This window comes from Tyto alba, unplaced genomic scaffold, assembly GCF_018691265.1.
Source record: "Tyto alba isolate M040663 unplaced genomic scaffold, T.alba_DEE_v4.0 Super-Scaffold_17, whole genome shotgun sequence".
Lineage (NCBI taxonomy): Eukaryota > Metazoa > Chordata > Aves > Strigiformes > Tytonidae > Tyto > Tyto alba.
This window is the reverse complement of record NW_024881279.1, coordinates 7,233,281-7,261,243: the sequence shown is the minus strand read 5'-3', so window position 1 is coordinate 7,261,243 and position 27,963 is coordinate 7,233,281. Positions and strand designations below refer to the sequence as shown.

The 27,963-nt window shown below is 41.1% G+C and overlaps 1 protein-coding gene across 1 annotated transcript in view; it reads left to right on the top strand.

Moving 5' to 3' along the window:
- ADAMTS2 (ADAM metallopeptidase with thrombospondin type 1 motif 2) overlaps window positions 1–27,963 on the top strand; it is a 192,260-nt gene that overhangs the window by 123,610 nt on the left and 40,687 nt on the right. Inside the window, exons 4-5 of the mRNA XM_042790311.1 lie at window positions 7,076–7,278; window positions 18,532–18,615. Of these exons, the coding sequence (XP_042646245.1) occupies window positions 7,076–7,278; window positions 18,532–18,615 (287 nt within the window). The remainder of the gene's footprint in view (window positions 1–7,075; window positions 7,279–18,531; window positions 18,616–27,963) is intronic.

Genomic DNA, 27,963 nt, shown 5'->3' with positions numbered 1-27,963 from the left:
ACATAGGTGACAAGAAAGAAAGGGAACTATGATTATGCCTGTGTGTTTACAAGAATGTGCATTCATTCTGCAAATATGGGACAACTGTTCTGCCCTATGAAGTTTACAAGAATTTCTCTATACAGGCCTGTGTATACAATATTTGAAATGCTATTAAGTATTTTGAACTTGCTCTGATTTCAAATGCCATGACCAGATCATTCCAGCAGGAGTTCAGCTGCCATATCTTCTGGCCTTCCTGCAGCTGCAGTCTGAGACCTATTTTTGAGAGCCCAACCCAGTTTACCCCAACACCCGTGGCAAACTTCCCTCGGACAGATGAAAGGTGGAGCAGGTTCTGTGTTAAAATGTGATTTGACTAGAAATGGCATTACCGTAAATTAAGAGGCAGGGAGCTCATAATGAGATCATATGGTTAGCAAGGCATGCCGCCCAAAAGTTTCCATTTTAAATTACTGCTTCTTTGCAGATAAGGGCAGGATGAGGATTTGTAACCTCGGTGAGGATGCCTGGTGCATGCCTGGTCTTTAAACTACCAGTGTGGTCTTGCTTTTGGTTTATATAAAGAAGTGGAAGAGGAGGAATTTGAACACACACCCAAAGAGAGTTCTGTTGCAGTAATTGCTCTTGGTTAAGGATTTACCAAGCAGCAGCCACTGTGTTAACCTGTAATTCAAGAAATCACAAGAATCCTATGAAAATGGAGCTCCAAGTTAAAATTGTGTTGAGGCAGTGTCCTCCCAGGGATGTTTTTAAACAGGGCTAACTTTGTATCATATACCCAGTGCACGGTGTGTGATTTGCTTCTCTTGCTTACACCATTTTCAATTTGCTTTCACTTCACAGGAGCTCTCTTCCATTTTAATTCACCTTGCTGGATTTACCCAGTTTTCTTATGAATGATCTATAGCAGAAGGGTCCAAATGCAGACTGTAGTATGGGAAAGGGATTTATAAATTATGAAAGACCAATGTAGCTGAGCGGGATGGTTAAGGGGGAGAGGAAAGATGAATAGAGGACATTTAGAAAACAAACGAGAAAGCAGAGGAGAAAAGGGTGAGCAGGGCTATAAAACCAGCAGAAATAATAATTAAAAAAAAAATCAGAAAAACTATTGATTAGCAAATGAACAAACCACATCACAATTGTGTGCAACTGGAATTAAAAACAACCCCAAACTGAGGAACTTAAAAATGGGCGAAAAAATTGCTAGAGGATAAAAAGCAAGATGTGTTGACTGTTCATTGTTGCCTCCAACCTCCACAGACTGGACTTCAGTTTACCATGGAAGACAAATGAGGATTTTGGTAGAATACAAGAACAGGCTAATTGGGGGCTAATTGGGAAGTCAGTTGGTCACAGAGGACAGACACGACAGAAGCCTACAGCATATGAGTGGCAGGGAGCATTACAGAAAGATGACTTGTGATTTAACGTGCAATTCCCAAAAGAGCAGTTCTTTGTCAGGCTGTCGAGGGCGTTTGGTACTTTTCCAGAGGTGCAGATGTACTAGAGCAGTGGGAAGCTGAGAGCTAAAGCAAGTCCACCCTGCCTCCTTCTGCTTCCCTACCACACAGCCTGCTCCTCCTGCGTTTGCAGCACCGAGTGATGGATGGCCTCATGCCTACGCTGTGATCGCAAGTCCCAGGCTCGGGGTGGCATTGCCACCAGCTGCAGTGCAGCTGAGCAGGGGTGGGTGCCCTGTGCTTCTGCACATTTGCAGCGCCGCACGGGCAGATACGCTTGCCACCGCAACAGAACGGGCTCCAGCTGTGCTAAAAAATAAAAAAAAACAACAATCCAACAAAAAAATCTGGTGGTTTGCAGCAAGCCACATGAAGGGATGGGAAGCTGGGAGTCCCTTCAGGAGCATGTCCCAGGAATGGAGATCAGCGGCAAAACAGCACGTCAGAAGTGCTGATCCTTGTGAGGCTGCAGAGAAGGTGCTCAGCAGTCGGCTCAGGTGTTTGTCTGCTCCTGCTGTGACAGATGAAGTGTCTGCAAAAGCAAACAAGCTGCATTTTGAAATGGTGGCTGGCTGGTCTGAATCCTGCACGGTCATATTTGAAAAGAAATTCCAGGGAGTTGCTGTGCTGACAAGCCGCAGATGATGGCTGTGAACATGACATGCAGCTGGGTCTCCCAGAGGCCTGTCCTGGTCTCTGCTCTGGGCTTTCCAGAAAGTCCCCTTCCCCCTAACAGAAAGAGGAGGTAAAAAATTAGAACAATATTGCTGCTGTGAGATTGGAGAACCCTAAAGCTGGTACAATTAAAGTGCAGTAGCTTCATAAGGGACTCTTTAGGAACTGTAGGTGCAGCTGTATTTCCCTGAGACTTTTGAAAGGGATCATGAAAAAACAAAACAGGATCATAAGCCAGCAACTGAGCTTTTGGTGGATGTCCTAAAGGGAGTGACAGAAAACACAGGGAGAGGCGATTTTCATGGCAAGCAGCATGTTCATGCTTCAGCAACTCACAGCATCTGTTTGAGCTTTGCCTGCCACGATGGGTAAGGCACAATCAGGAGATGTCAGGTAATTAGGTTTCTGTAAAGCACATGATATCAAAGATTAATGTGCAAGGCAAAAATTCCCAGAAAATCAGGTCTTGTCAGACATCCCAAACTGATGGAGAATTCTTCTGAAGACCAGCAAAGGCAAAGCTGATGTTTGTGTCAATGTGATTTTTTTTTTTCCCCTGTCCTAGAGATGGGGATTGGATTCAGGCTGTGTGATGCTGCCATGGTACTGGATGTTCAGACATCTAGTCCCAGGCAATATGGAAGCTCAAGTAGACACCATATACAAGAAGTAAAACACCAGATTGAAAAGTGAAGCAGTTTAGGTCAAAGATTGGGGTATTGAACATTGCTCAGGAGAAGGGAACAAAGGAGAGGGGTCTTGTATGACCTATAATGCTGTAAGTAATTTGCACCTGCATGGTATAAAGACCTGTCCTCTTTAGGTTTCAATATACTCTACATATATTGATGCGTCACTGTGACTGTCACAGCTGCGGACATTGTCTGGTTCTTGAGTCAGCAAATGACCAGGACTTTGCTCCGTAGGAGCAGTTAGGATCACTTGCCTGCATGAACTGCGAGCAAAAATAGAGGACAACTAAAAAAACCCCAGGCTGCAGCACCAAGCTGGATTGTGCACACACTTTTCCCTCAGCACTTTCGCTGCCCAGCTCTCCTTCTGCATCTCCCAGTACTGCGGGGAAAGTCTGTGTCAGAGGCAGGAGCACAAGCCAGGCTGCCTGGCTCCTGATTTTGTGCTTAAGCCAGAAGCACAGGTTTCCCTTCTATCAACAACTTGGGCACTTTTTATTCCTTCAGTGTAAGACAGTCTGCAGTGTTAGGAGAAAATCACTGAAATCTCAATGAGATTTTGGCTGGCTTTAGAAAAAAGATGGGGTTTGAGGGATTTTTGTTGAACTGTTACATTGCTGCTGTCCTTTTGGTTTATTCTGAATGAGCAGCACGAGAGAAAAACACAACTTTGACTCTCAGTGGTTAATTTTCACAAATGTGAATTTTTCTTAGCGGGAGCAAGGAGATTTCAACACAGGCTATTGTTAGCCCCTGCAAATGCCAAGTGTCTGCTCTTGGGAGATGGAGAACAAAGTTGGCACTAATAATTAGTGGCTGATGCACTGATTTGGCAAAAGTTGCTGAAAATGAACATCTCATGGAGAGGTTTTGGGATGATTTAGTAAAACACAATGCAGTTTGAGATGACTTTTGGGATGTTACTATTCAAAGTGCAGGGGTGATCAGAAGGAAGGTAACATGGAAAATGTGAAGGCGTTTGGTGTCTTCATTCTTGGAGTTTTTCTCTTGAGCTTTTCTAGCATATTGTTAGTAGAACAATGATGCAACAAAGTTACTGATGTTAACTAAGGAAAGCTGAGATGCCAAAACATGACAGATTTCTCTAATACAGATGCAACTTTGTTTCACTTCCTCTGCAGAAAGATACAGGTATTAATCTGATTTGGATGTAACAGTCATTTAGGAGCAAATACAATGTGGGTGTAACACAGCATGGGCCAACAAATCCAACAATTCATCATCCAAGAGGCTGAGAGACAGAGCAGAGCTGGAGGAGGGGTCCGTGCAATGTGTGGTTAGGCAGTGTGTGGAGGCATCCCTGGCTGTCCCATGAGAACATCCCAGGAAAGGACACTTGGTGGGAAGTTGGGATACGAATCAAAAGTCTTGCAGCTACTGCTGTAAATGTTTAGAGCTGTGCTGCTGGTCTTGGGATGCTACCAGCACCAGCTGGAGCTGGTTTGGCTTGCTTTTCTGCTGGGAAGAACATCGAGTCGGTGCCTCAGAGGTACTAGTGCCCACTGGGCATGTTGTCTTGAGGGGATAATGCTCAAGGAGTGAAGGTAAGTGTGGATAATTTTTATGCTCCAAGCAAAATTTAAAGTGGTTCGTTGGCACCCACTGGCAACGAGATGACTCTCAGGGAACCTCCTGATAACTTTTCTCAGGAGTCAGCAGGACTGTAAGGGCTGTAGTGTGACAGTGATAAAGTGAGGAACAGAGAGGGAGAACAGGGAGTTTTCACTGCAGGATGGTAAATGCAGGATGGTAGGATCACATTTTGCCTCTGGCTGATTTACTCACAGCAGGAATAAATATACCGCACTAGGGGTTAGTTTGACTTTGACACATAAGGGAAAGAAATGAAAGCACAAAATCTTTAGATATCTTGACAGCCGACCATCCGCCAAAATAACAGCACCCCCAGCCAGCAGAGCTGCCCGTCTGCAGCCACAGCGCAGGGCTCTGCCGCTCCCCGCCTGCCTGGCACTGCTGTTCTGCTAATAGCTTTGGCCTTGCTGCTGATTACTGTAGGTTTTTTTTTTTTTTGTGAGCAGCAACAAGAGGACATGACCTGCAGCCCCTGCCAGCCTAGTCTTGCTTTTCTAGAGAGCTTTTAAGATTTATGGTCAAATTTTACAGTAACTGTAATTTGCCTTATAGATCATGAATGTATGATTGTCCCATGATCCCATATCAAATCCCCTGAGACCGCTGCGATAGCTGGGTAATTACTTCTGGGAGCTAGCAAGGATTAACAGTGAAGTTTCCTTGGTGGAGTAAAACATGAGTTAGGGCTGGAGCTGCCTCCTTGGCAGGTTTTGAGCACTGATAAAGAGCTGTCTCCCTTGCTGCAAGGCCAGACCCGTTCCCCTGCCACGGTAAAGCTGGGAGTGACAGCTGGGCTCTGCGTGAAGAGTGAATTTTCATGCTGAATCATGGATTCTGACCAGACTAATTTTAAAAACTTGCGGCCTCAGGAGCAGAAGCTGCTGGGAGCCTTGAGGCTGGCAATGAGAACATGGTGGTTGTGCTTATTAGCCGCAATAAATGCTGCCCTCCCAGGAGAAGGACGTTGTGGCTCCATGGGAATGTAGGACCACCTCATGGGGCCTTCTGTCTGTCCAGTGAGCAAGGGGAGCTCTGCCAGTGCAGTGAGGTGGCCTGCAGCTGTGGGTCTCATGACAAGCGTGTCCTTGAAGCTTGAAGGAGAAATGGTAAGAAGCTGCCTAGCCAAATGTGTCTTTCAGGGACTGTCCTTTGACTGGAAGCCTCTTCTAGGAGGCGCAGAGACAAGCGTCTTACTGCACAAGGCACAGCCTGAAGTACAGGGCAGTAAGGGGTGCTGTGGTGGAGGCCAGGTGTGCATCCCTCCTGGCAGCTGGAGGCTGTACAGGTCAGTACATTGTTGTCACCATGGCAGAGAGCTGCGGGATGTTCTGCTCGGGCTGCACATTACCCAGGACCTGCTGAAATGGCAGCCTGAGGCAGCAGTCTTAAGGCAAGAGCACAGACATTCTTGTAATGAGCCCCGTGATCTGGTGACTCATTCATGCCTTCCCAAGCAGCCAGTTTTGATGTGAAAACTTCAATAAATGAAGATGGAGAATCCACTTGTGTAACATTTGCAAGAGTTGTTTCTTATTTCTGCTTTGAAGGTGATAGCTTTAGCTTCCTCCCTTTGCTTCCTATTATGTTGCTATGAACTAAGCACTGGGAGCCTTTAATCAATCTGTAGCGCTCTCGCTGCCTTTCTTCACCTCTCTGAACAAGTCTTTTCCTGACATTCTATGAAATCAAGAGGTTCTTGATGGGGCTTCCAGGGCTCTTGTAATGCAAATGATGATAATGATATTAATGCCAGTTATTTTTATTCTATAGGGTGAGATGTCAGGATTCCATATTTTCATGTTAATTTTTAGTAGGTAGGTGTCACATTAACTGTATCCCATCCTGCCAGAGAACATGCTTTTCAAATCACAGGACTATTAGAAATTGTTAATAAAAAAGTTGGTGGCTATTGTGCCTGATGAATTTGTCTTTGATGTACAATAATGCAAAGTGACATGGCAAATTGGGAATGAAGGATGAAAGGCTGTTAAAAAATATGTGAAGATAGCTACAAATTAATTAATATCTAAAGTGTGTTGCAATGATAAAGAGAGTCTGTGTTGCTACTGTTGAATTGCAGGTGTGTATCTAGGAAAGGAGCTAATATGTCAAAGCGGGAGGGGTTGTTTTGTTACTACCTGGCTGGATAGAAAAAGGCTATATTGTCAACTGCACTTGCCTTGAAATAAGATTCTGTGGGCAGTAAGATCAGGTTTTGAAGTATGGTGTCTATCTGTAATTGTTCTGAAATGGAGGATACTCTTGGTAGCACAAGACCCCTGAACAGTGTGTTTTTCTTACAAGTACTTTCAAGCAAAAAGTATTTTACTGCAAAAAGCACCGTTCTTCTCATCAAGACACTGGTATGACTTGCTCTCCTTTTGGCTTTGTATTTATTATGCAGTATTACTCTGTAGAAAGTATTGCTTTTACTTTGCAAAGTAAAAATCTTTTGCCTCAGATTTCTCTCTCATTTAGGTCATTTTTAATTGACATTAAGTGAAACTAATGCTGTTATATAACACACAGAACATAACAAATGCTGCTACTTCAAATTTATACCAGCTTAGCTGAGACCTGAGTCTGAACCTCTCTTGGTTGATAACTCGTTTGTCTGTTTGGTTTCAGTGGCTAACCTCACTAATTTGGATAGTCTCGACAGCGCGTTGAGATTTATCGAAGACCGGGTGCATAGATCGAGGCAGCGCTATCGAAGGCATGCGACGGAGGATGATTACAACATTGAAGTCCTTCTGGGGGTTGATGACTCAGTTGTTCAATTCCATGGGAAAGAACATGTTCAGAAGTACCTGCTGACCCTGATGAATATTGTGAGTATAACCCTGCTAACTTCACGGTGGGAAAGGAGAGCGAGTGTAGGTTGGTTTAGCCATTTGAATAAGACATAACAGATTTTTCACATGGCAGGAGATAAAATAACTCTAGGAGGAAAATCCAGGCCATTTTCAGAAAAGCCAAAAAAGGAGAAGGAAAAGGAGAAAAAGGGGCCAAGGAAGAAGCTGACTGTGGGACTCAAAAAATGTTCAAAGTCCTGCTTATGTGCTTTGGTGGCTGGGGGCACAGGGTTTGGGGGTTCAGGTTGTTGGAAGTCATTATGTTTTAGCTCTATGTTCTCTTAACCTAAGCTCCCTGCTGAAAAACATGGCTTGGAGAAGTGTCTTTAAAAAGGTTCTATTAGAACCTGCGATTGGATCTATACATTTTTAAAACTACTCAGTTAAGTTCTTTGATTTCTCAACAACCACTTTAGGTCCCAGGCCACCTACCTACTCCTTGTTCACCCTGCAGTAAAATGTTATGCAATATATCACTGAACTTTCTTAAATTGATTTAGTATTTACTCCATGACTGACATCTTTACGTTTCCTTAGTTAAATATTTAAACTTCAGAACCATAGTCTGTGCAACAGGCTATATAGTGTGGTAGTGATGAAACGAGATGCTAGAAAATATTATATCTGAAAGAACCATTTTTTCTTTCTAAATATCAGTACAGCAGACACATCAGTCCTTTAGTAGCCTAGTCAGTAAGCAAGGACTCTATTTTGTGGGAAAAGAATCAAGTTCTGAAAAATCATCTCTATTATAGATCAAAATCAAAATACATTTTACTGTTCTGGCCAAAAAATGGGAGTGAGTGGTAGCCCCCTTCATAGGAAACTCATTTGGGGATTACATTTTTCCTTCTTGTTCTCATCTGGAACAGAAGTCTCTTCTCAAATAAAACACACTTATGTGAAAAATTTAGGTTCAGTGAATGTGTGTTCTTAGCGAAATATTGTTGAGTAAAAAATTGTAGGTCTGCTCTGTTTTTGACAGAGTATGACTGCTGAATTTTACAGTCCTGTCAAGAGGATGAGTGTCTGTAGGTGACTTCTTGGCAGTATAGACCATAGAGGCAGATATATGGACAGAAATCCAAGCTATTAGGTACATTTGCCTGGGATGTACTTTTTTTCAAAGATGTATTTTTTTAATTACGAAGCTTGTTTTTTTCTTTCGTTATTACATAATTTTAACAATGTGTAGAATGTCACTGTTTTTCACTTTAAATGAGAGGTGAAATACAATTTAAGAAAATCCCTTGTGTGATATAAATTCAGTTGCACTGACTTTTTATAACAGTATTGTAAATAGTTAAAAACCTGCACTAACATTAGAGTTATAGGGTACTTAGTGTCTGTTCTGATGGCTGTAAATATATATATTCTAACAGAAATGACAGTGAATTTCATTTATTTGTGTGGTTTGTTTCTTCTGAGGCTTAAAACAAAGTCTCCAGTGAAACAGATGGTTTTATGCATCTCTAAATTAACAAGCCAAACAGGCCAAACCAGGAATGTGGCAAACAGGCTGAAATAGATTAGACAGGACTCTTTACTTATCATGTCACTTAAATCTATTTTTAAGAATTAAAATATACAGTAATGGTAAAGAAGCCATAAATGTCCCAGCTCTGGATTATACTTTTTCCTAATTTTAGCAAACCATCCAACACACAAATTGTAAGAAATAACAACTCTTAAGCATGCTGTCTCTGCAAGTGGTTTAGAAAGTGCAGCCTGTGTAACCGTACCCACAGGGCTGTAGCCGCTCTTGGCATAGTCAGTAGTTGTTCTGTTGGGAAGTCTGAGGTAGAAACATGTCTTTTGGGGACTGAGGATGTGTCCCTTGCCTTGTGTCTAAATGCAAGGGGATGTCTGCAATCCATGAGGCCTCTCGAGGAGGCTCTGGATAGTCTTTGACAGTTGTCCTGCTCTTTCCTTCTTCGAAATTCAGCTGTTTTTTAGAGTCTGTATTTTGGCAGAGGGATGGGTGATGGTAACCAGTTCTGTTTCCACCTGTCCAAGTGTTTATCCAGTATAGAGACAAGAGGGGTTTGTTACTGCAGATACCAGGTGATGCTGGGGACCTGTATCATGTTGAGGGACATCACAAAGCAGAACTTCTCCTTCCGCTCGGCTGTGTAATTCCAGCTGGCAGCTCCTCCCGCTCTTGCTGTCATTGCTAGGTGGATGCAAGGTGTATTTCTGTGTAGAATGTTGCTTTAGTCTCCTCTGCTGACATGCACACAGTGACTCCCCCATTGTCCTTTATTCTACTTCCTTGAGTAGGCTGTGTGTGTGGGGTGGGTGTTTGTTGTTTCATTTTGGCTTTTTTTTTTGTTTGGGTTTTGGTTGGTGGTTGTTTTTTTTGTGTGTTTTTTTGTTTGGTTTTGTTTTTTAATAAAATGGGCCCAATATAAAAAGCCTCGGGGTCTCTAGCTGTTAGGGGTCACATGTAGGCAGCATGTTTCTAATGAGATGCATAGGTCCAAGGGTACATGAAAAAGAAGAGACAGCTGCAAAATATTCCAGCTGTCTTTTTAAATCTGGTGGAAGATATTACCATAACCATCAGATTGCATGTACCCTGCTGGTTTTATGGATGTAATCAATTAGCTTCGTACAGTAACAAGGCAATAAGCATAAAATCAAAGAATGCATAGAAAGCAAATAAAATAATAGTGGAAGAATTTACTGGAGATAAGAGTGTGATCAGTTGAATTTCTGTGGCTCCAAAACTGAAATAAATACCAGGTGAATCCTCCCTAATTCCCAAGATCCCGGAGGCCTGACACTTTCCCAGGAGCAACTTCCAGCACGGCTGCTTCTCCCCATTTTGCTTGATTTCACTGCATGTGATGGTGTGAGCAGTTGTCCTTAATTAACTTTTCCCAGGAAACTTGGGTGGAACCCTACCACCAACCCAATCACAACAAGGTATTTTTTTCAAGCCCAGTGCAGTAACTTACTCAGTAAATCTGTTTTGTGGTGCTTAAGTGATGTGTTACAGTCCACACCTAAAAGCCATAAAGTGAGAAAAAACAGGGGCCGGGTGTCCTGGCTATCTTGAATGGCTGTGCTAATATTTATCCCAAAGTTTGGAAATGAAGTCACTCCCAAACAAATGGTGATAGACGCCAGAGGATTTTTAACGCTTTGGGCTGCAGCCACGTATCGCCTGACTGTATGCCAGCCGTTTCACCGCAGTGAGCTCGGCCTTTTGCCACCCCCTTTTCATCCTCCAGTCATTTCCTCAGACAAAAACTCTGGTTTCTCTTGACATCCTCTCTTTTCTCTGCTCAGCACCATCGGGACATTCAGTCCATCATTGGAAAATATGCCATTGTTTTCTTTTTAGAGACCCTCGGCTCCTTCTTGCTTGCACCATTTTCTTTCGTGCATCATGCTGTGTTTTTTCCTGGGAAGGATATTAGCTTGCACAGTCCTCTGCATTTCCAAGCGTGAGCCCACACATTGCACAAATTAACTTTGTATTTATAGCATGCAGGAGCATTGCTACAGAGGAGAGATATTTGGGCAGTATCTTGCAGCTCTGTAGTTTACTCAAGAACGTGGAAGGTAACTTAATTTCAGCAAGAAGGCTAAAAACCCCAGGGATTTTATCTACTCATACAAATGTTTGGAAATATTAGAAAAGGACAAGGCTAGAAGTGGCACTGGAGAATTATTATGTTCCTTGGGAAACAAAAGGATTTCACTGCAGGACACTTCGGGAGGAGGAGCAGGGTGCTGAATGGGCGTTATTGAGCTAAAGTGGGTATTGGTGGTAGCCAGCCCTGGCCTGAAATTCTCTGATTGTTTCATAACTCTCTTTAAAATAGTTTTCAGGACTAAGCAGGCCTTTTGCTGCCCTGCTGTGGAAGAGCAGCAGACCTGAGACTCACCAGCACATTTACCTGTCTGGGCCTGCAATATTGATTAGGGTGAATATTTCAGCCTCTATAATCCTGTGTTTATGATCACGTCCAGGATGGATATCTTCCAAAGAGCTTCCTAAAGAACTGGAGGTAGAATATGTGATCTTACAATATTTCGGCTATTCCAAATAGCAAAGTCTCATGAAATAAGCTCAATTGCAAATGGTTTTGAAAGTATTGGCTTCTCTGTCTTGACTTCAATTCTTCAGCTTTCATGCCTCTTTTCAAATTGTGGTGGGTTTTTGCTGTTTTGTTTGTTTGTTTGTTTCCCCAGTGAGGCCCCTGTTTTAGCTTTTTCTTGTGTCCTTTGTCTTTCTTCCTCCACAATATTCCTCAATTCCTCAACTACCTCATATTCCAATTCTGGCAATTGTCGTCCTTGTATATTTTTTAGAAGAATTTGTCTACAAAGTATGGACATTTTTAGATTTTTGGACAATTTCCAGGAGCAGAAAAATCTTTAATTTCCGTTCCATTCCTTTATTGTAAAAGATGTGATATTGCAATATTTAGGGGTTAGCCTCTGTTACATCCATGTAATGTATATACGGCCAAAATGTTTACGATGCAAAAACCCACCTCCTCAAAGTACATGGCTGCCTAACTGCTATTATTTCAATGGGAGGTAGACCCTAAATGGGATTTATGCTTCACTCTGGGCTAGATTTATCTGAGTATTTAGTCATTTACCTGCCTTTGAAATCAGTGAGAATCAGTTTTAAAAATTAGCCCATGGGATTATGTCTCTCCCAGACTTTAAATGAAACTTCAGCTCCTGAACAAATACATTAAACAAGTTTTCATTTGAATAACTGAAATCAATGGGACTTATGCAGCTGGGGGCTTTGGAAAGTCCCTGCAGTCTTTCACCTGCATCTTTCAGCACTACACATGTCTTTGAAATTGTGGCCCTGAGGCACTTCTGAATATGTTACCCATCCTCTTTAATAGGATGTACATGATACTGCTATTATAGATGAGAATTCTGCTTTCGTATCTCTGGCTGATGAGGGATGAAGATTTGCAGGTACAGAACAGCAAGTCCCTAATGAGAGGAAAGGGCAGAAATGCCATCAGTTTCTAACTGGCAGTTGGATGCAAACCTGAAAGTATGTCTAATTCAAGCTGTTAAAAAGAAAGTGATGATTGAATACTTTGAAATAATGGTACACCCTGTATTCAGAATTGTGCTTTTTAAACAAAAAAGCTTTTTTTTTTTTTAGAAGAGAAGGATATTTCAGTAGTATAGAACTGCCTGGATTTAAAAATTAAATAATTCATAAGCACCAATACTCATTATTTCAAATCAGTTTATTTCAATATGTACACTTCAGATCTGAACTAACTCTGAGAAGTTCCACAAATAACAAATGCAAGTGCAGCTCTATTCATCTGAGGGACTTCAGCTGTCAATAATTAAATTACAGCTTGTTTGAAAATGTAAATATATGTATGTGAGTTAACTCCATGTTTAGACTGTTCATTATAAACCTGTAGCTGTGACTAGTGAGAACAGTTTCTGACAAGTCTTCAGGAGGTTATTTTTGTTCATTATCTTGATTGTCACACTACAGTGGAAGTTGTACTTGTGGTTGGTTGTTCAGGAGGTCCTGAAGGAAATAACCTCTCTGAACTCTTACAGGTTTTATTCATTTTCCCAGGGTTAACATTTCCAGTGTCAATTAGATGAGCATTGCTCGTTATTGTTAACTGGAATGTGCCTTGCTGCCCTGTTGGACATAGCACAGAGCATTGCCCAGGTTATGGTACCATCCTTGAGGTAGAGGATAGTTACTGTTAAAGGATTTTTCCTTTACTCCAGATACGAACATGAACTTTAGCCATAAACGTTGCAGTGAGGGACTTTTGAAATGTGACGGTGTGGTTTGTGTGATGGAGTATCGATAATTAGTATCAGCTTTTGAATTTTGGATGTTCTTCTTAACCAACCCACTTAGATTTGAAGAGGTCACCATATTTATTTCATTGGCACCACACCCCTATCCCTTGTAGCAATATAATAAATTAATCTGCTTAATTATTTTATGATACTGTAGTTAATTTTATAAAAGTGACCTTGAGACAGTAATTAAGAAAAATACTGAGTCTTTTGGTGCAAAGATAATTTACAGTGTTTAGAGAAACTTCTCAGAGCAGTGGTTTGTGGGCAAGAATGATGAGATCCAAGAGCCTGAGGGAGGAACTAAGAAAAATAAATTAGTCATGAAGTCAGAAAACAAAGTCTATGACCTTTCTAAAGCCAATGTTACAGTCGAAGATGAGATAGAGACCCGTAACACAAAGCTACCTAGTGCCTTGCCAGCACATCTGCTCTGGGGAATGTTTTTCATTTTGATCAGAAGCAGCTAACTTGGACTTGGTAACATCTACTGACTCTCACACCAGGGAAGGTAAATCAGGACTGGGATTCATATTTGCATACAAAATGCCAGATTCTTATCTGCATTTTGCAATGTACATTGCCAAGCTCTTCTAAAACTGCCTGTTGCCTGTGGTTTTGAGCGGGATGATAGATGTTTTCCAAATCTGAGATCACAGTTTGACCTTTAAGTTTCATGTGTGTTGTTGCTTTCATTATTCTTTTTTCCTTGTGATGCTCAACAAAGATTTCAGAAAAAAAAAAGTTCCTCTCTGAGGAAATGAGGAAATGCCTTGTAAGGACTAGAAGGGGAGACTGGAAGCCCTGGCTTTTGCCTGGTGACTTTCTATGTGACCCTAGTTTATCCACTCAATGAATTGATGTAATGTTATTCCTGTGGGATTAAGATGAAGCTTTGGGAATGTTAGAAATATTAGTTTGGGGTCTTCAAAAACATAAAGGAGGTGATGAAAATTGAATAGGAAAGTGGTGTTTGAAGTGGGAACACAGAAAAATAAAGTGAGACGGGATTGCTTTTGGGAGGGTCAGATTACAAAAGTTTGTGCTCAGTATCCACCATGACATTTCTGGTTCCTATTCTGTAATTCAAAACAGCCTTTTCTTACAGAAATAGACAATCACTGGATGCCCACCAGGCACTGAGGCTTTGCTGCAGATAATTATGATCTGATGAATGAGCTGCATCTCAGGCTAGGCTCAAACAATGGCTTGCCAGGAGCTCTGCCATCCCACGGGGAAGGCGCTTAAGCTCTCCAGCTCCTCTGCTATCGCTCTGGCAGAGATCCACACACGGTCCCTGCTCTGCCTGAGAGCACGTAGCTATCAGTAGTTTCTGCAACAGTAGTTACGTAAGGATGTTGGGTGATCAAAGCACAGTCTAATTGAGTTGGATGGATCAGCAATTTGTGGTGGCTGAAGAGGCAGAAGCATAACCTGCATCTTGTATTGTGCCCTCTCCAAATGGTTAGATATGCCCTCTGATGGCTTGCTGTAGCTGGGTCAGATCTGTTTGAAGCTGATGGTGGCCAGAGGTTGAAACTATTAGATGTCCATCGGGGACGTGTGCCGAGGGCGCCCGAGGAAGCAGTGCTTACCCAGCCATACGGGGCAATGCGTGGAGCCACGGAGGGCACGCCTCGGGATGAACTCAGCCGCGATGATTTATGGTTCAGCAGGACGGAGCCGTGTTGTGATGAAGTGGGCTGTCTTTTGCATAGCAGATACTAATAAACTTTGCAAGGCTGGGAACTCCTTCAGACTGCATGAATGAGTTGGCCGATAATTTGCCAAAATATGCAGATTAGTCTTTCTCCTACTGCACATTGGTTTAATTAGAGATTCGGGGAACCACCTGACTTCCCCTAAAAATCCTGCCAGCTATATCAGCAGGTAACCCACTCTGCACCAAAACTAGCAAAACTGCAGGCTGCTTATCACTATTTGTGTTACAGCAGTTTTCAAAATTCCCTTTTAGGACTGGGCCGCGCTCTGCTCAGTAGTAAAAACTTTGCAGTGCTGCTTTTATAAAGCATGATGCATCTCACAGATGCTTAGCTTGTCTTTAGTTGGGGTCTTTTGATGTATTCTGTGTGCTTGCTATGCTGACTTGAAACTTGCTCAGGGCAGAAGAATTATAAAATAAGCAGTGAGGGACAGAAATAAAAAATAAAGTCTTTGTTTTTCTTATGTAGCACCTATCTGCGCAAGCCTGATTTCTATCCAGAAGCTTTAAATAGAAATGCGTGTTTTTCTTTGATTGAAATATCCCAGAAAAATAAACCAAAGTTATCCCAAAATAGTTTGTGAACTACAATAACTTGATGAAAGTCTCTTTACAGCATTCCACCATGCTTTGAATTCCTTGAGATTTACCCAACTTTCTTCATCACCCTCTATAAATGCTGAATCACTGTAGGACATCTAACAAGATTTAATGCATTCACTGCCTTCAGTTCAGGAGCTGTGATTTTGGGATGGTCCCTGTGTACTTTCTTTTTCTATGCAGCAACATAATTTTAGACTTACTGATCTAATAACAGCAGGAGATGACTCTGATTCTTCTTGTGTTGATATGAACCAGGATTTCTTACTGAAGTACATGGAGATACAGTGCTGTAGAAGTGCTATGTAGTAATTTTCACATGTGTGTGTATTTATTACACATACATCTGAACATATATATCCATTGTTTGATTATCTCTGCTTTGAAACAAACATTTCAGCAGTTGTGTTGGATGAGAGCCTGCAGCTTTCCAATTCCACAGGTTGGTTGGTTATTTTACTCCCTATACAATCAACTGCTTTAGCTTAAATCTGCTTTCCTGTTGAAATAACAGGTGGAAGTTTGGAGAATCTGAGCTAGGGATTGTGGAGACCCTTTCAGTGTGTACGCTTTTCATGAACATTTGAGAACACAACATTCAGTCGCTTGTATCTCATATCTTTAATAACTTCCTGAAACAAACAGGTGCAATTTAGGCCATGCTGAAAAAAGCAAAAGTATCTATTTCAGTGTATTATCTATGTGCAGTGAGACACTACTAGTAAAGCCACAGTTTTGCTTAGAGAGAGACGCAGAGGGTTCAATTCAGCTGCTGTGTGAAGAGGGGTTGAACTCTCCCTTATTAATGAAACCAAGACCCAGAGCTTTGAATTGACCCACTGTCTTGCAGAAAATCCTGTATCCCAAGAGAACCAAGCAGCTTTTTACTGTGCTTGTGCTTTTCTGTTCATTCACAGTTTGTTTGTTAGATGTCATTTGCATGAACAGTCAAACAGTGTTTCAATTCTGTTCCATCAACGTTTTCAAGCCAAGTTTCATTTTGGCACACAACAGCGATACGGTTGTTCTGTTACTCAACTATTGTTAAAAGAGGCTTAGGTTAAATTCTAGAAGTTAATGAGAGAGTGGTGTGCAGCAGTTTGGATTATGCTTTATGAACTAATTAATTACTTATTTACATGATGTGTTTACTGTCCTCTATACACAGGAGTTTATGTTCAGTACTCATTTCATGTATAGGTAATTTACAGTTTATTTCAGCCTCATATCCCTGATGCGTGTGCTCTCTTTCCACTACACAGAGTGAGGCAAATTAGTATCCTTGCCTCCCATGACACCACGCAAAGCTCTTTTTCTGGGGTGAAAGGATTTTTGTGAAGCAAAATGCATTTGTCTTGCCTCTTTATAATCTGTGTTCTGTAATGGTCCTCAAAGTAAAAGATATTCTAAATGCAAGAATATGAAGTTAGTCCTCTAAAGTCTTATTTGGACATGTAAATAAATTATCTAATTTCCAGAAAAACTGTTTACAAAGCAGTTCTGAACAGATCAGCTACTTCTACACTGCAATGAAAATAGCAGCCCTCGAAGCCAGTCATAGCCACAGGCCCCTCACCCACCATCTTCCAGCCAAGGATGTGCTCATCAACTGGTAATGAGCCTGGATCCTGGGCATCCCACAGCATGTTCCCCAGGTGCCCGGGCAGATGCCCTGCAGGGTGTGAATCTGCTCCCGGAGCTGCAGTTCAGCCACGCTGTCTCCTAACCATCAGCACAGGACGCTCAGGACTTCTGAAAACTTGGACTTTTGAAAACTGGGACTTTTACCAGGCGTAAAATTAGGCTTTTATATCCAGAAATACTGATAGAATTAATTAAAATTCACTCGAAAATGTCAGTGAGGATTGCTTAGCAAAGCCTGCACAGATGTATTTAGTATTAATGATTTTTACAGATATAAAAGATGGGCCATTAAAACATTGAAGAAGCAGGACATTATTTACTATGTTTCTAATGAAAGATTTTCTGAAAGTTACTTACTAGCTTGCAGTAATGAATCTGTTTTGTAGGAATACATGAAATTTAGGTCCAATCAGCAAAGCAGTCCAGTTTGGTGCAACCCTTACCAAGGGAAAAAGTTTTAGGAAAGACACTTGCCTTGCAGGGAATCTCATCTTCCTCTTCTAACTTGTAAAACTAAAACCATTTGGCTGAGTCTCATGTAGTCGACCAAATACCTAAATCAGCCTCTTTAACCGTTAATATTTGCTTAGCTTACTTGTAGCAGTGTTTCCTAAGTAATCTTTATACATCCACATTTCATTCTCCACTGCAAATATTTACAGTTTTCTTTTCAGTGTTCCTAGGGTGATTTCCCCATGTGCATGTTCAGTTATGTAGCTCTAGTATAAAAAAAAGACAGTTTTTAATTTACTGGCATTTTGTAGCTTTTGTTCTGCTTGCAAAGTTTAACATTGATTAGTTTTGACACACAATAAAGCCAACCCATGTGGCTGACCGTGCTTTTTGAGGGAGGTATATCCTCTTGTCAGTGTGATGTGATGGGTCCCAGATGGAAGAGTTGCAGGGTGCAGCTGAGCCAATCCAGCAAATGGTTCACAGGAGAGAGGTCCTGTCCCTGTGCTCACTCACCCCTTCCCCGGGGATGGTCTTGCCCAGCAGAGAGCTACTCAGGATTTTACTTGGATTACTGTGCTCTGGGCTCCAGCAGACACATTCAGCTGGCATGAGGTAGGAAGGAGCTGGGAAGCTTCCTTCTTAGCAACAGTAGCTGTTAGATAAGCTCAGCTGCACTGTATATGTGCACCATGATATGTATAGATCTGTTTGGGCTGGCACTTAAATACCTGTTAATATGAAGTCTCTGATGATGTGTTGATTTTAAATGATTTCCTGAATTATGGCATGTTGGGAGGCTAAAACAGAGTTTAGAAAAGAAAACATTCCCTCTCGCATTGGTGGAATTTTTCCTGTTTTATGTATGATCACAAAGTGATCTTTGGCTTAATGACAGTGCATAAAAGGTACTGCTGTATCACTGCTTTCATAGTTACTTGTTGCCAGCACCGTGATTGAAGTGCTGAACTCTTTTGCAGGTTAACGAAATTTATCATGATGAGTCCCTGGGTGCTCACATTAACGTTGTCTTGGTGAGGATAATCCTGCTGAGCTATGGGAAGGTAAGTAAAGGTTAATTTAAATGGAGGATATCAATATCTATGAACTTCATTCCTTTAAGAACAGTGTAGTTACTGGTGACATGTATCATTTTTTTTTATTTTAATTCATACATTGTCCTTACCAGTCTATGAATATAAAGAACTTTTATGTATATATGTATTTGTTTACCATTTGAACTTCACATTTCAAATAATTTCAATTTCTTCTGGGTTTTCCCTGTGCCTTTTTAAGTTGCTGCTTAGCTCTGGCAGTCTATCTTTTCAGATTTGTTTGGAATAATCCATGAAACGTAGGTGAACATTTTGGTTCCTGAAGAAAACACAAGGTGTTGTGATAGAACTGTAAGTAAGTAACAATAAACACAAGATCAGTTCTGCAAGATGTTGAGGGCTACAGCTTCATTCCAAGAACTAATTTAAACTTGAGCTTAACATTAGTGGAACTACACATGTACTTAAAGTTAAGTGTGATTTCTGTGGGATAGGGGCCAAAGGCAAGAGCTCTGCAGATCAAATCTGTAATTAAGAATACCAAGTGTTCTTTCTCTCACTGTTTCTATGGAAGAGGTTACTCTACAGGCAAAACCTCAGGTAAGGAGGAATGAGATACTAAATTGTTTTCAAAAGTATCAAACTCTTCAGTACCTGTGTCTTATTTTTGCCAAATCAACATCAAATTCCATGTAAACATTAACAGGGCATTTCAAGTATGTTGATAAATGCTTAGGTGATTTTAGTGCTCTCTAATACAGCATCGTTCCCAACTGCTTCAGCCAGAGTGTTAAAATCTAATGTACCTTTCTGTGACTGGAGTTGCTGGCTTGTTCATGTAATAAACCCAGGTTTTGGAAGACTCTGTATGTTAATGCAAATTGCTGACGTGCTGTCAGTGAAGATCCAGCAGAGACAATGTTGGTGATGAAGCTCCACTGACATTCACCAGTTTACCCTGCTCAACACCAGCTAAGAATCTTCCTCCCTGGTGCAAATGAGGGAGCTCTGAGTTTGTCTGGACTCTTCTGGAGACTGGTTAACCGGATTTGGGATAAATTGTTCTCTTGGAGCTTCCCTACCTGAGAACTAAACACACCAATCGAGCTCTGTTCTTCTTACAGTGTTGTAGATGATGATGTAGTTACATGTTTTAGATAAGTTTAATCAGATGTGTGCCCTAAAATAAAAGGTAAAAAAGGTCGTATTTGCCATTTTGTAATCAAAAGTTCATGGTGTATGTAGCTAACATTAAATTACAAAATAAATTAAATATTCTTGTGATTGCTGTAATGACTGCAATATAAGGGATTGCAGATTGACTAATAATCCTCATAAAAATCTGATATTGCAGTAGTGGTAGAAGCCAGAAGAATTAGTACATGGGCTTGTCACTTCTTTGCTGTCCTTATTTCATAAGTATTTCATAATTGTTATGCATGTCCATCTTCAGCTCTGTAGATCTGCACCAGTCTGAACTCTGATAACTTCTGCCTTTTTTTCTGGTGGCAGACAATAGCTACATTAGACCTCATTTTGCCTTAAGAATCTTTATTTTCCTGTGAAGAATATAACATTGTCCATTGATAATTTGGAGGTTATCAATTTTGTATTAATCTTCTTTAGAGGGGAGAATGGGGTGGAGTGCAGAAACCTTCACTTCTTGATGGGTCTTTGGACATATCAAAAATAGCCATTGCAGGTAGCACTACATAATCTGCATGTGGATAAGACTATCCACTTCTGGATTCTAGATCCATAATCTGCAGTGTATGATGTTTTAGTTCCTGAGATATCCTGCTGGTTTCAACAGGGCATAAACCGGAATAATTCTAGTATCACAAGCTTGCCCTAAATAGCCATGCAAATATTTTTTTCTTGCATTTCAATATTTTATTCGTATTGACATGAAAGGCAATTTATGGCTTTCTGAAAAAGTAAAATTAATGTAAAAGAGCTCCTCCACCTGACGGTGTGGGGGCCTGCATGCCTTAGCTGTATGCGAATACATTTCTTTATGTTCATGTTTTTAAAGCTCCTGATCAGAGGACTAATATCAGGGAGTAGAAGGTGAGGAGGTTTCTCTTTGGAGAGTTGGGATTATTTAGCAGTAGAAAAACAGAGAGAAAAGGTATATAGTTCTTACTTTCTGAATCTGTTCAGAGGATTTAGAACAGAGCCTTCAGTATTTTACCATCCCACACACCAGTGCTAACAACTTTTAGGTGTATATATTGAAAGTACCTAGTAAAAGGAAGGATGCATGTACAAGTTAAGGCAGTGCATGAATGAAGCAGACTAGTTGGCTTTACAATATGAGAATACTATCCCAGTCTTGTTTGAGTAAGCATTACTTTTGAAAGCATGTAGCTGGTATCTTTAGATTCATTTGCTTCATTGTAGGCAATTTATATGTATGATCAAGGGGGCCATTACAATAATCATAATAATTACATTATGGTTCTGTAATTGATCAAGTATGTACCATCAATGCCAGGTTTATGACAGCACTCTAAGGTATTGTCAATTCTCCACCCTTGAATAGCCTTCTACTGTATTGTGTTTCTTTGTTAAAGAGGATTATATTATTTTATACAATGTCATCTGTTGATAAGAATAATATGGACAATACTTGAGTTGCATAGCAACCAGCTTTTCAGTGATTCTTGCTTGAAGATACCCTATTCCTTAAAATGTACTTATTTTTTAATATTTTCAAGCACAGACAACTGTACATTCAAAAGTTTCAGTAATTTCAATAATTGCCTTCATTGACCTGGTAAGATAAAAAATTGAAGATGTTCCTTGATGTTGAAATTACTTTGGGGCAAATTCAAAAGATCTGACACGGTTTTAATGAATTAACACTTTGTGTCGGTTATCACCTCTGGACTTTGAAGGTACGGCAGGTCTAGATGTGCCAAGGAGCACCAGGATTGGACGTTGGCTGGGTGGAGTGTTCGAGGAGAGGCCAACGTGTGCCTGTGCTGTGTCTCGGATAGACATGCTGAAGCTACCGGCCCTTTCCTGACTCCCCCACTTTTCTCTTAGTACTTCAAACAAAGGAACAACTCTATCTGACATACCAGAGGAACTGACGTGAAGGCTTTGACCATGCATGGCTGCTGCCTGCTCATTTAGCAATTCCATCAGTAGGATAGAAAAATGTGTTTTGCAAAGGCTGCTCCATATCCACAGTGGCTTCGGAAGCTACCATGCATTTCTGTGTGTTTTCTTTACATTGACTCAGGCTTTTTTGATATGATGGGATACTGCAAATGAGTAAACAGGGTACATGCAGTGCATTTTTCTTCAAATGGGAAAAAGATGGGCTGGCTCACTTCTGCCTTTTTTGACTTCAGTAGTAGGAAGATTGCTTCAAAATTTTGGAAACTGTGGATACATTTGAGATGAATATAATTCAACGTTTGGGAAAACTATTCCATTTAGACCTATTTTGGTTGTAACAGCTCTGTAATCCAGCTAGCTCTAGAATACTCAGGGGAATAAGCAAAACAACCACTATCACCAAGTGCAGAGGAGGTGGCAAGAGATGAGCTGAGAATGGATTTAAAAACCCTGACTGGTTATTATAAAATTTGTTTGGAAACATTTAAATCCTGAGCACTGCATAAAATCCTCTCATCACCTCTTTGAGGTGGATGAATAAAGATTATTATTCCCATTTTACAGCTAAAAAAACAAAGATGTTAAGTGTTATTTTCCAGGGCCACACGGAAGGCCACTGGCAGGCTGGGGATAAGACCTCATAAATTCCTGGCTCCGGCTCCATGCTCTGTCCATCGACAATGGCGACTTTGTGTGCAGATGAGCTGCCCTTGCACAGCGGCAGAGAAAAGCATACACATGAGCTGGAATGGGTGTAATTAAGATAGTTATTAATGAAAAAAAAAAAAAAAAAAAGTCAGACTTTTGCAAGAACTGCAGGGGTTTCAATAAATGCAGCCACCTGAGGATTAACGAGGGTTATTTCTTGGGAAATAATGTGACAGTGCAGGACACTCCTGAATTCTCCTTGGGAGCAAAAGGCACAACTGGAGTTCCCTGTATTCAGACTGGAACAGAGTGGGATGGGCTGGTGGGATGCTGTGTCTGCTCTGTGCACTTCTGGGATGGCAACCAGTAGGGAGAGAAAACCCATGTTAGCTATAAACCAGCATTGGCCCCAGAACAAGTGGTTGTATTCTGGCCATGTGTTATCTCGGTCAGATTGAAAGAGGAACCTGACCACCAGGGCAGATTAGGGGAGGGAAGAAAACCCAAATAGCTTTAAAATGGCAATGCAGGAAGAACATAGTATGGGGTGGGTGCCTACAGTCTCATAGGACGGGACTGTTCAACTGAGAAGGATTTTTCAATTGTGTATGTCTGAAATATTAGGAGAGCTCCTGCTGCCTTTATATGAGACAAGATTTTACGTTCGATCTTTCCATAAAATGGTGCTGCCTTTCTCACTGCCATCTGACCTTTTCATGTCTAAGTTTGATGCAAGCAGGTAAGATGTTCTCAGTTCAGCTGGGAGGAAAGCAGTGGTTCGGTCTGAGGCAGGTTCTGTTTCCCAGAGGGTTGCACAGCTGACACAGCAGAGATAGAAGGACAAGCCAGGTCTATCCCTTAAATCTGGTGTTTGTCCTTATTGTTTTTCTGTTGACCCTGGTTTGAGGGAAAGGGATCAGTGCTCCCCTTATCTCTGCTTGTCCTGGGAAGACACAAATCATCTGAGAGCAGTTGTGGCTGGCAATACAACGAGGTTGTTAGCTGTCCGTTACACCACAGAATAGCTGTGCTTGGAAGGGACATCTGGGCATCATCTAGTCCAACCTCCTGCTCAAAGTATGGTCACCTAGAGCAGGTTGCTCAGAACCTTGTCCAGCTGGGTTTTGAATATCTCCAAAGACAGAGGTTCAACAATCTCTCTGGGCAACCTTTCCCAATGTTTGGCCACTCTTAGGGTAAAGCTACAGTAATGATTTTACAGGGTTTTTTCTTGCATTTAAATGGAATTTCTTGTATTTCAGTTTGTGTTCATTGCCTCTTGTCCCTTTTTTGGATACCACTGAGAAGAAACTGACTCAGTTGTCTTTACTCCCCTCCCGATAGGTATTTTTATATATTGATGAGATCCCCACAAGCCTTCTCTTGTCCAGCCTCTCCTTGTATTAGGTCACTAATGTGAGTTGAGTATCTTAATTTTCCACTGACATTGGTAGATGCAGAAGACCTGAAAGAATCTGCAGGAATCAAGCCCTGATCTTGCATCGTGCTATACAAACATGTCTGAAGATGGAGTTCTTGATCCCAGGCTTTGGCTATCTCCTGTAACCAGTTCTGCACAGGCTGAGTTACAAGGCCAGAACCTACATATTATATAGTATTTTGACTGCTGTTCATATTTTTGCACTGTTTTCCTATGTTTAAGGGTGGGGATAAAGATGAGAGGAGATATTGTCCCTCTTATTTATTATCTAGGCAAATTGTTGAATTGCCTTATTTATATAATAATTGCATATCTTATAATTTCCTGGTGTATTTTGTTGGGACCTTGAAGAGTGTAGAGCTGGCTGATAGCATAAACAGTACATTGTATTCCTAATCTGCTTACGTTTATACAGAATTAGAGACTCAAAAATGTTTACAAACTGCTGCCATAAGAAGGCTTTACAAACCCTCTGAATGCAAAATGAGAGTTTGTGGAATGAGCTATTTTTGTTAGTTTGGTTACCATGGACACTCGATAATTGTATTTGTTTACTTTTTGCTTGTCTTGTTCAGGATGAGAGAAGAATATAGAAAATCTAATCCAATATAGCACGAACAATAGAAATGCCAAGTAGAAGCAATGTAAACTGTGTTTTGTAGAAACTTTACACATTCAAGAAGGGAACGTCATATGTTAAATTGTTTCACGAATGTGTACACCGCTATGGTCCAACTTTTGCTACCATAGCTTGAAGCCTCTCAAGTTAAGCATATTTCTGCTCCTTCTGGAGCTACTGAAGATCAGCAGAGCCTTCTCCGTTGGTACTCTTGGAGCACCACCTAATGGATGAGTTAGGAAAGGTCCTTTTCCGGCAAACTGACCAGCCTAAATTTCTGATGTTCCTAGCATCAAGTACCTGTTCATCAACACCATTGCAAAGTTGTACCCAGTTACGCTAAATGGCAGATAAATGAAACAGTTGGTTAAGGAAAGCTGTCATTCCATGTGTGATACCTATGTGTCTTTCACATGTACAGGCAACATGAACATTCTTGAAAAGTCTGGGTAGAATATAGACTAAATTTGCAGTTTTCTTCTAAGATAACTTTGTATTTGAAATTGTTAAAGAAAAAAAATTAATGTATTTCTTTCTGTGAAAACAATCTCCACAAGTATTTGAAGGACCTTCCAGTCAGCTTCATAAATGACTGCTTCTTCAGTGTCTTCATAACAGAACTGAACATCACACTGATAACTTCTCAAAAGACAAGGTGGCCTCTGGATCTATGCAGTAATGACTTTCAACCATTTCTTACTGCCCTGCTTTGCCTCTTTGTATGAATGGTAGTTGCAACTCAGTTGTCTTCTGGTTTTGTTTAGTTTTTTTCTGCTGCATCTCAGAAGGAAGGGACTAGAGAAGAAATGAAGGCCAAATCAAAAAAGAAGGAAAATGGAAGGCATTAGAGGATGTTGAGTTTCCCAGAACAAGGATCTCTTGGTTCTGTAGAGCAGGTTGTCCTTGTAACCCTAACCCTCTGTAGTGTCTTCTTGCATGAGGGATGTTCTCCCAGCTGAGGCCTTTCCACTTCCTGGCCAACATCTCCATCTGTTTCCATCAGCAGTTCTCTGAAATGCCCACAGATTTTTTGCTTTTCTTTCTGTGAGAAGGAAAGTTTCTCTTTCCATTGGCAGTTTTCCTGCTGATCAGCTGAGTAATGCTCTCCACAGGCCTGTTGTCCTGTTTGGAAAGAGGTCCTTCCCAGCCAGCTGCAGGACCTGCATGTTCCTGGCAGCGTGGGCCCTTTGCTGGCCAACAGTAACACCTACACCTCTTCTCTATAGGCAGCCTGCTAGCCCCCAAACTTTCTCTGTTTGCAGTATGATGAAGAGGTATTTTACCTTTACTTACAATCCTCATTACTGTATACAGTTCATCTCTTTTCCTTTTTTTTCCTTTCACTTTGCCCGCTTAATAAGGGGCTGGGCTTTTCAGAATCAGATGGAAGGTTCCCATTGACTTCCAACAGAAAATATTATCAAGTGTTATCTGATATCTCTAGAAAAGTAAATTTTTGGACAACATTCTTCCAAAACATATTACATCTTCCCTGTCCAGTAACAAGCTGTGCCTGGTCCCATGATTTCCTAAGCTCCTTTCTTGCAGGACAACAGCATCTATCTGTAAAGGCGAGACATCTGGAAGGGTGAATAAAAGTACAATATAAAAATACATGTCTGGCTCAGGAAATCTCTGGTCCAAAGACTACTGGAGCCTTGGAAGCAAATGCTGTGCTATACTTGTGCTCCTCTACTTCCCTTCCCAGGGCATCCCATTGTCTTCTATCAGGAGAGGGCTGTGGCTTATGTAGTTCTTTGTTTTGAACCAGTGCAATTGCATAGCACAGTGAGGTTGACTGAGACCCCAGATCAGCGGTTCCCTGGCCATGCAGAATTCACTGTTAGTACTGTTGGAGCCTTTCTGATTTGGAAGTCATTGACAAATTGCAGAAAGCAGGAATTTGGGTGAAAATTTGCTAGGAATCAAGTGGATTTCTCCTTTCAGGCTGCTAAATTACAGTGAAGACAGACAAGGGGTTGGGGCTACATGATTTGAGTGCTCAGCGGACTTTGAGTACTTGGCAGGTAGACTGAGGTTTTCCTCTTACTCTTTGGAAGTCCTCCTCGCTGACACAAGACTTTGACTTGTTATTTATACCTGTAGGATGTGGAAACATAAAATAATTTACTTCCTACTGGATGCCTCATTTCCCAGCTTAAAGAGCAGTAAGGCTCAATTTTACATGTGCCACATTTCTGTCATTGACAGAAAAGTTAGGCCATCAGCTGTAATGTGTTTTATAGACTCGTGTGTTCTGTTTTCCCACTTATGCCAAAGGGATTTCCTTCATTTTTCCCATTGTGTTGGATGCAAAAAACCCCACAATGCTCCACATTAACAGTTGGTCCTTTTTTCATGTGTCTGAAGACAAATTCTAAAATCACTGTTTTGATCAATAATCATTGAGATGCTCTTGGACTGAGTCAGTGGTTTTGCTTTTGGAGTGGACTTAGATATACAGTGAAAACAGCTGCCGACTCATGCCAGATGCCAGCGCAGTGCCCGAACCATGGGAGCTGCTGGGGATGCTGCAGCAGACTCAGCATTCATCAGGAAAGTGCTGCAAGCTGCTGTGGTAGTTCATTCAGAGGCTAATCTTTTGCTTTTGTGCTGGAGTCCATTGGCAAGGCTTCAGTGTAGTGAGCAGGGAAGAGGTGACATATGACAGAGGAAAGCTATGAAACAGTGGTTATTTGGAAATTACTGAATTTTTAATATTCTGTGCTTGTTTGCTGATCATGCAGAGATTTCTCTGTAAGTTTTCAGATACCCTTAAACAAAGCACATGTTGATAGTGTCATTTTTTTGTTTTGTTTTCTGATCAGTGTATCTTGGAAGTTGTGATGGTTGTCATTTAGTAGAATGTACAGAAGGAGGTCATTATGAGACAAAGAACTATTAGCAAATGATGCACATGACTTGAGATTTTTCAACTTCACTTTAAAGCATTCTTTGCTTTTTGAATCTTGCAGTAAGATTTGTTCCTGAGTTCCTTGAAGGAGTTGATTTCTTTTGTGAAGCTTTGGAGAAATAAGAACAAGGTGGAGATGATGTAGATAGGGTTTTGTTTATTTGCTTGTTTGTTTTTGTTTTAGTGCTGATGGATGTTACTAAAGACCTCAACAGTGGTCAATCCTTGTTTAACTGAATATGAATTTTGCTTGAAGAGCCAGGATTTTACTCTGCAATAGTCACTTAAAGTTTGTTTAAGTCTGTTCTTATAAATATACAAAGACGCAATAAAGGCACCACAACTGTCCCGCCATTTAAATATGGTTATTAGTTCAACTTCCAAGGGAATTATGACTGGAAGCAGTATGATCCAGCGTGGGATTATATTGCAACTTTTTCATTCCATAGTGGTATCAGAATCCAAACTGTGCCTCTATTTGGTTTATTAATTTGTTTTTCTGAACATTTGCAGAATTGTAATATCTCAGTTTTGCCAAAATAAGACCTCAGTTTGGCAGACTTTTATCAATTCCAGTTGTTCTTCCACAACCCTTTGAGGATTTTC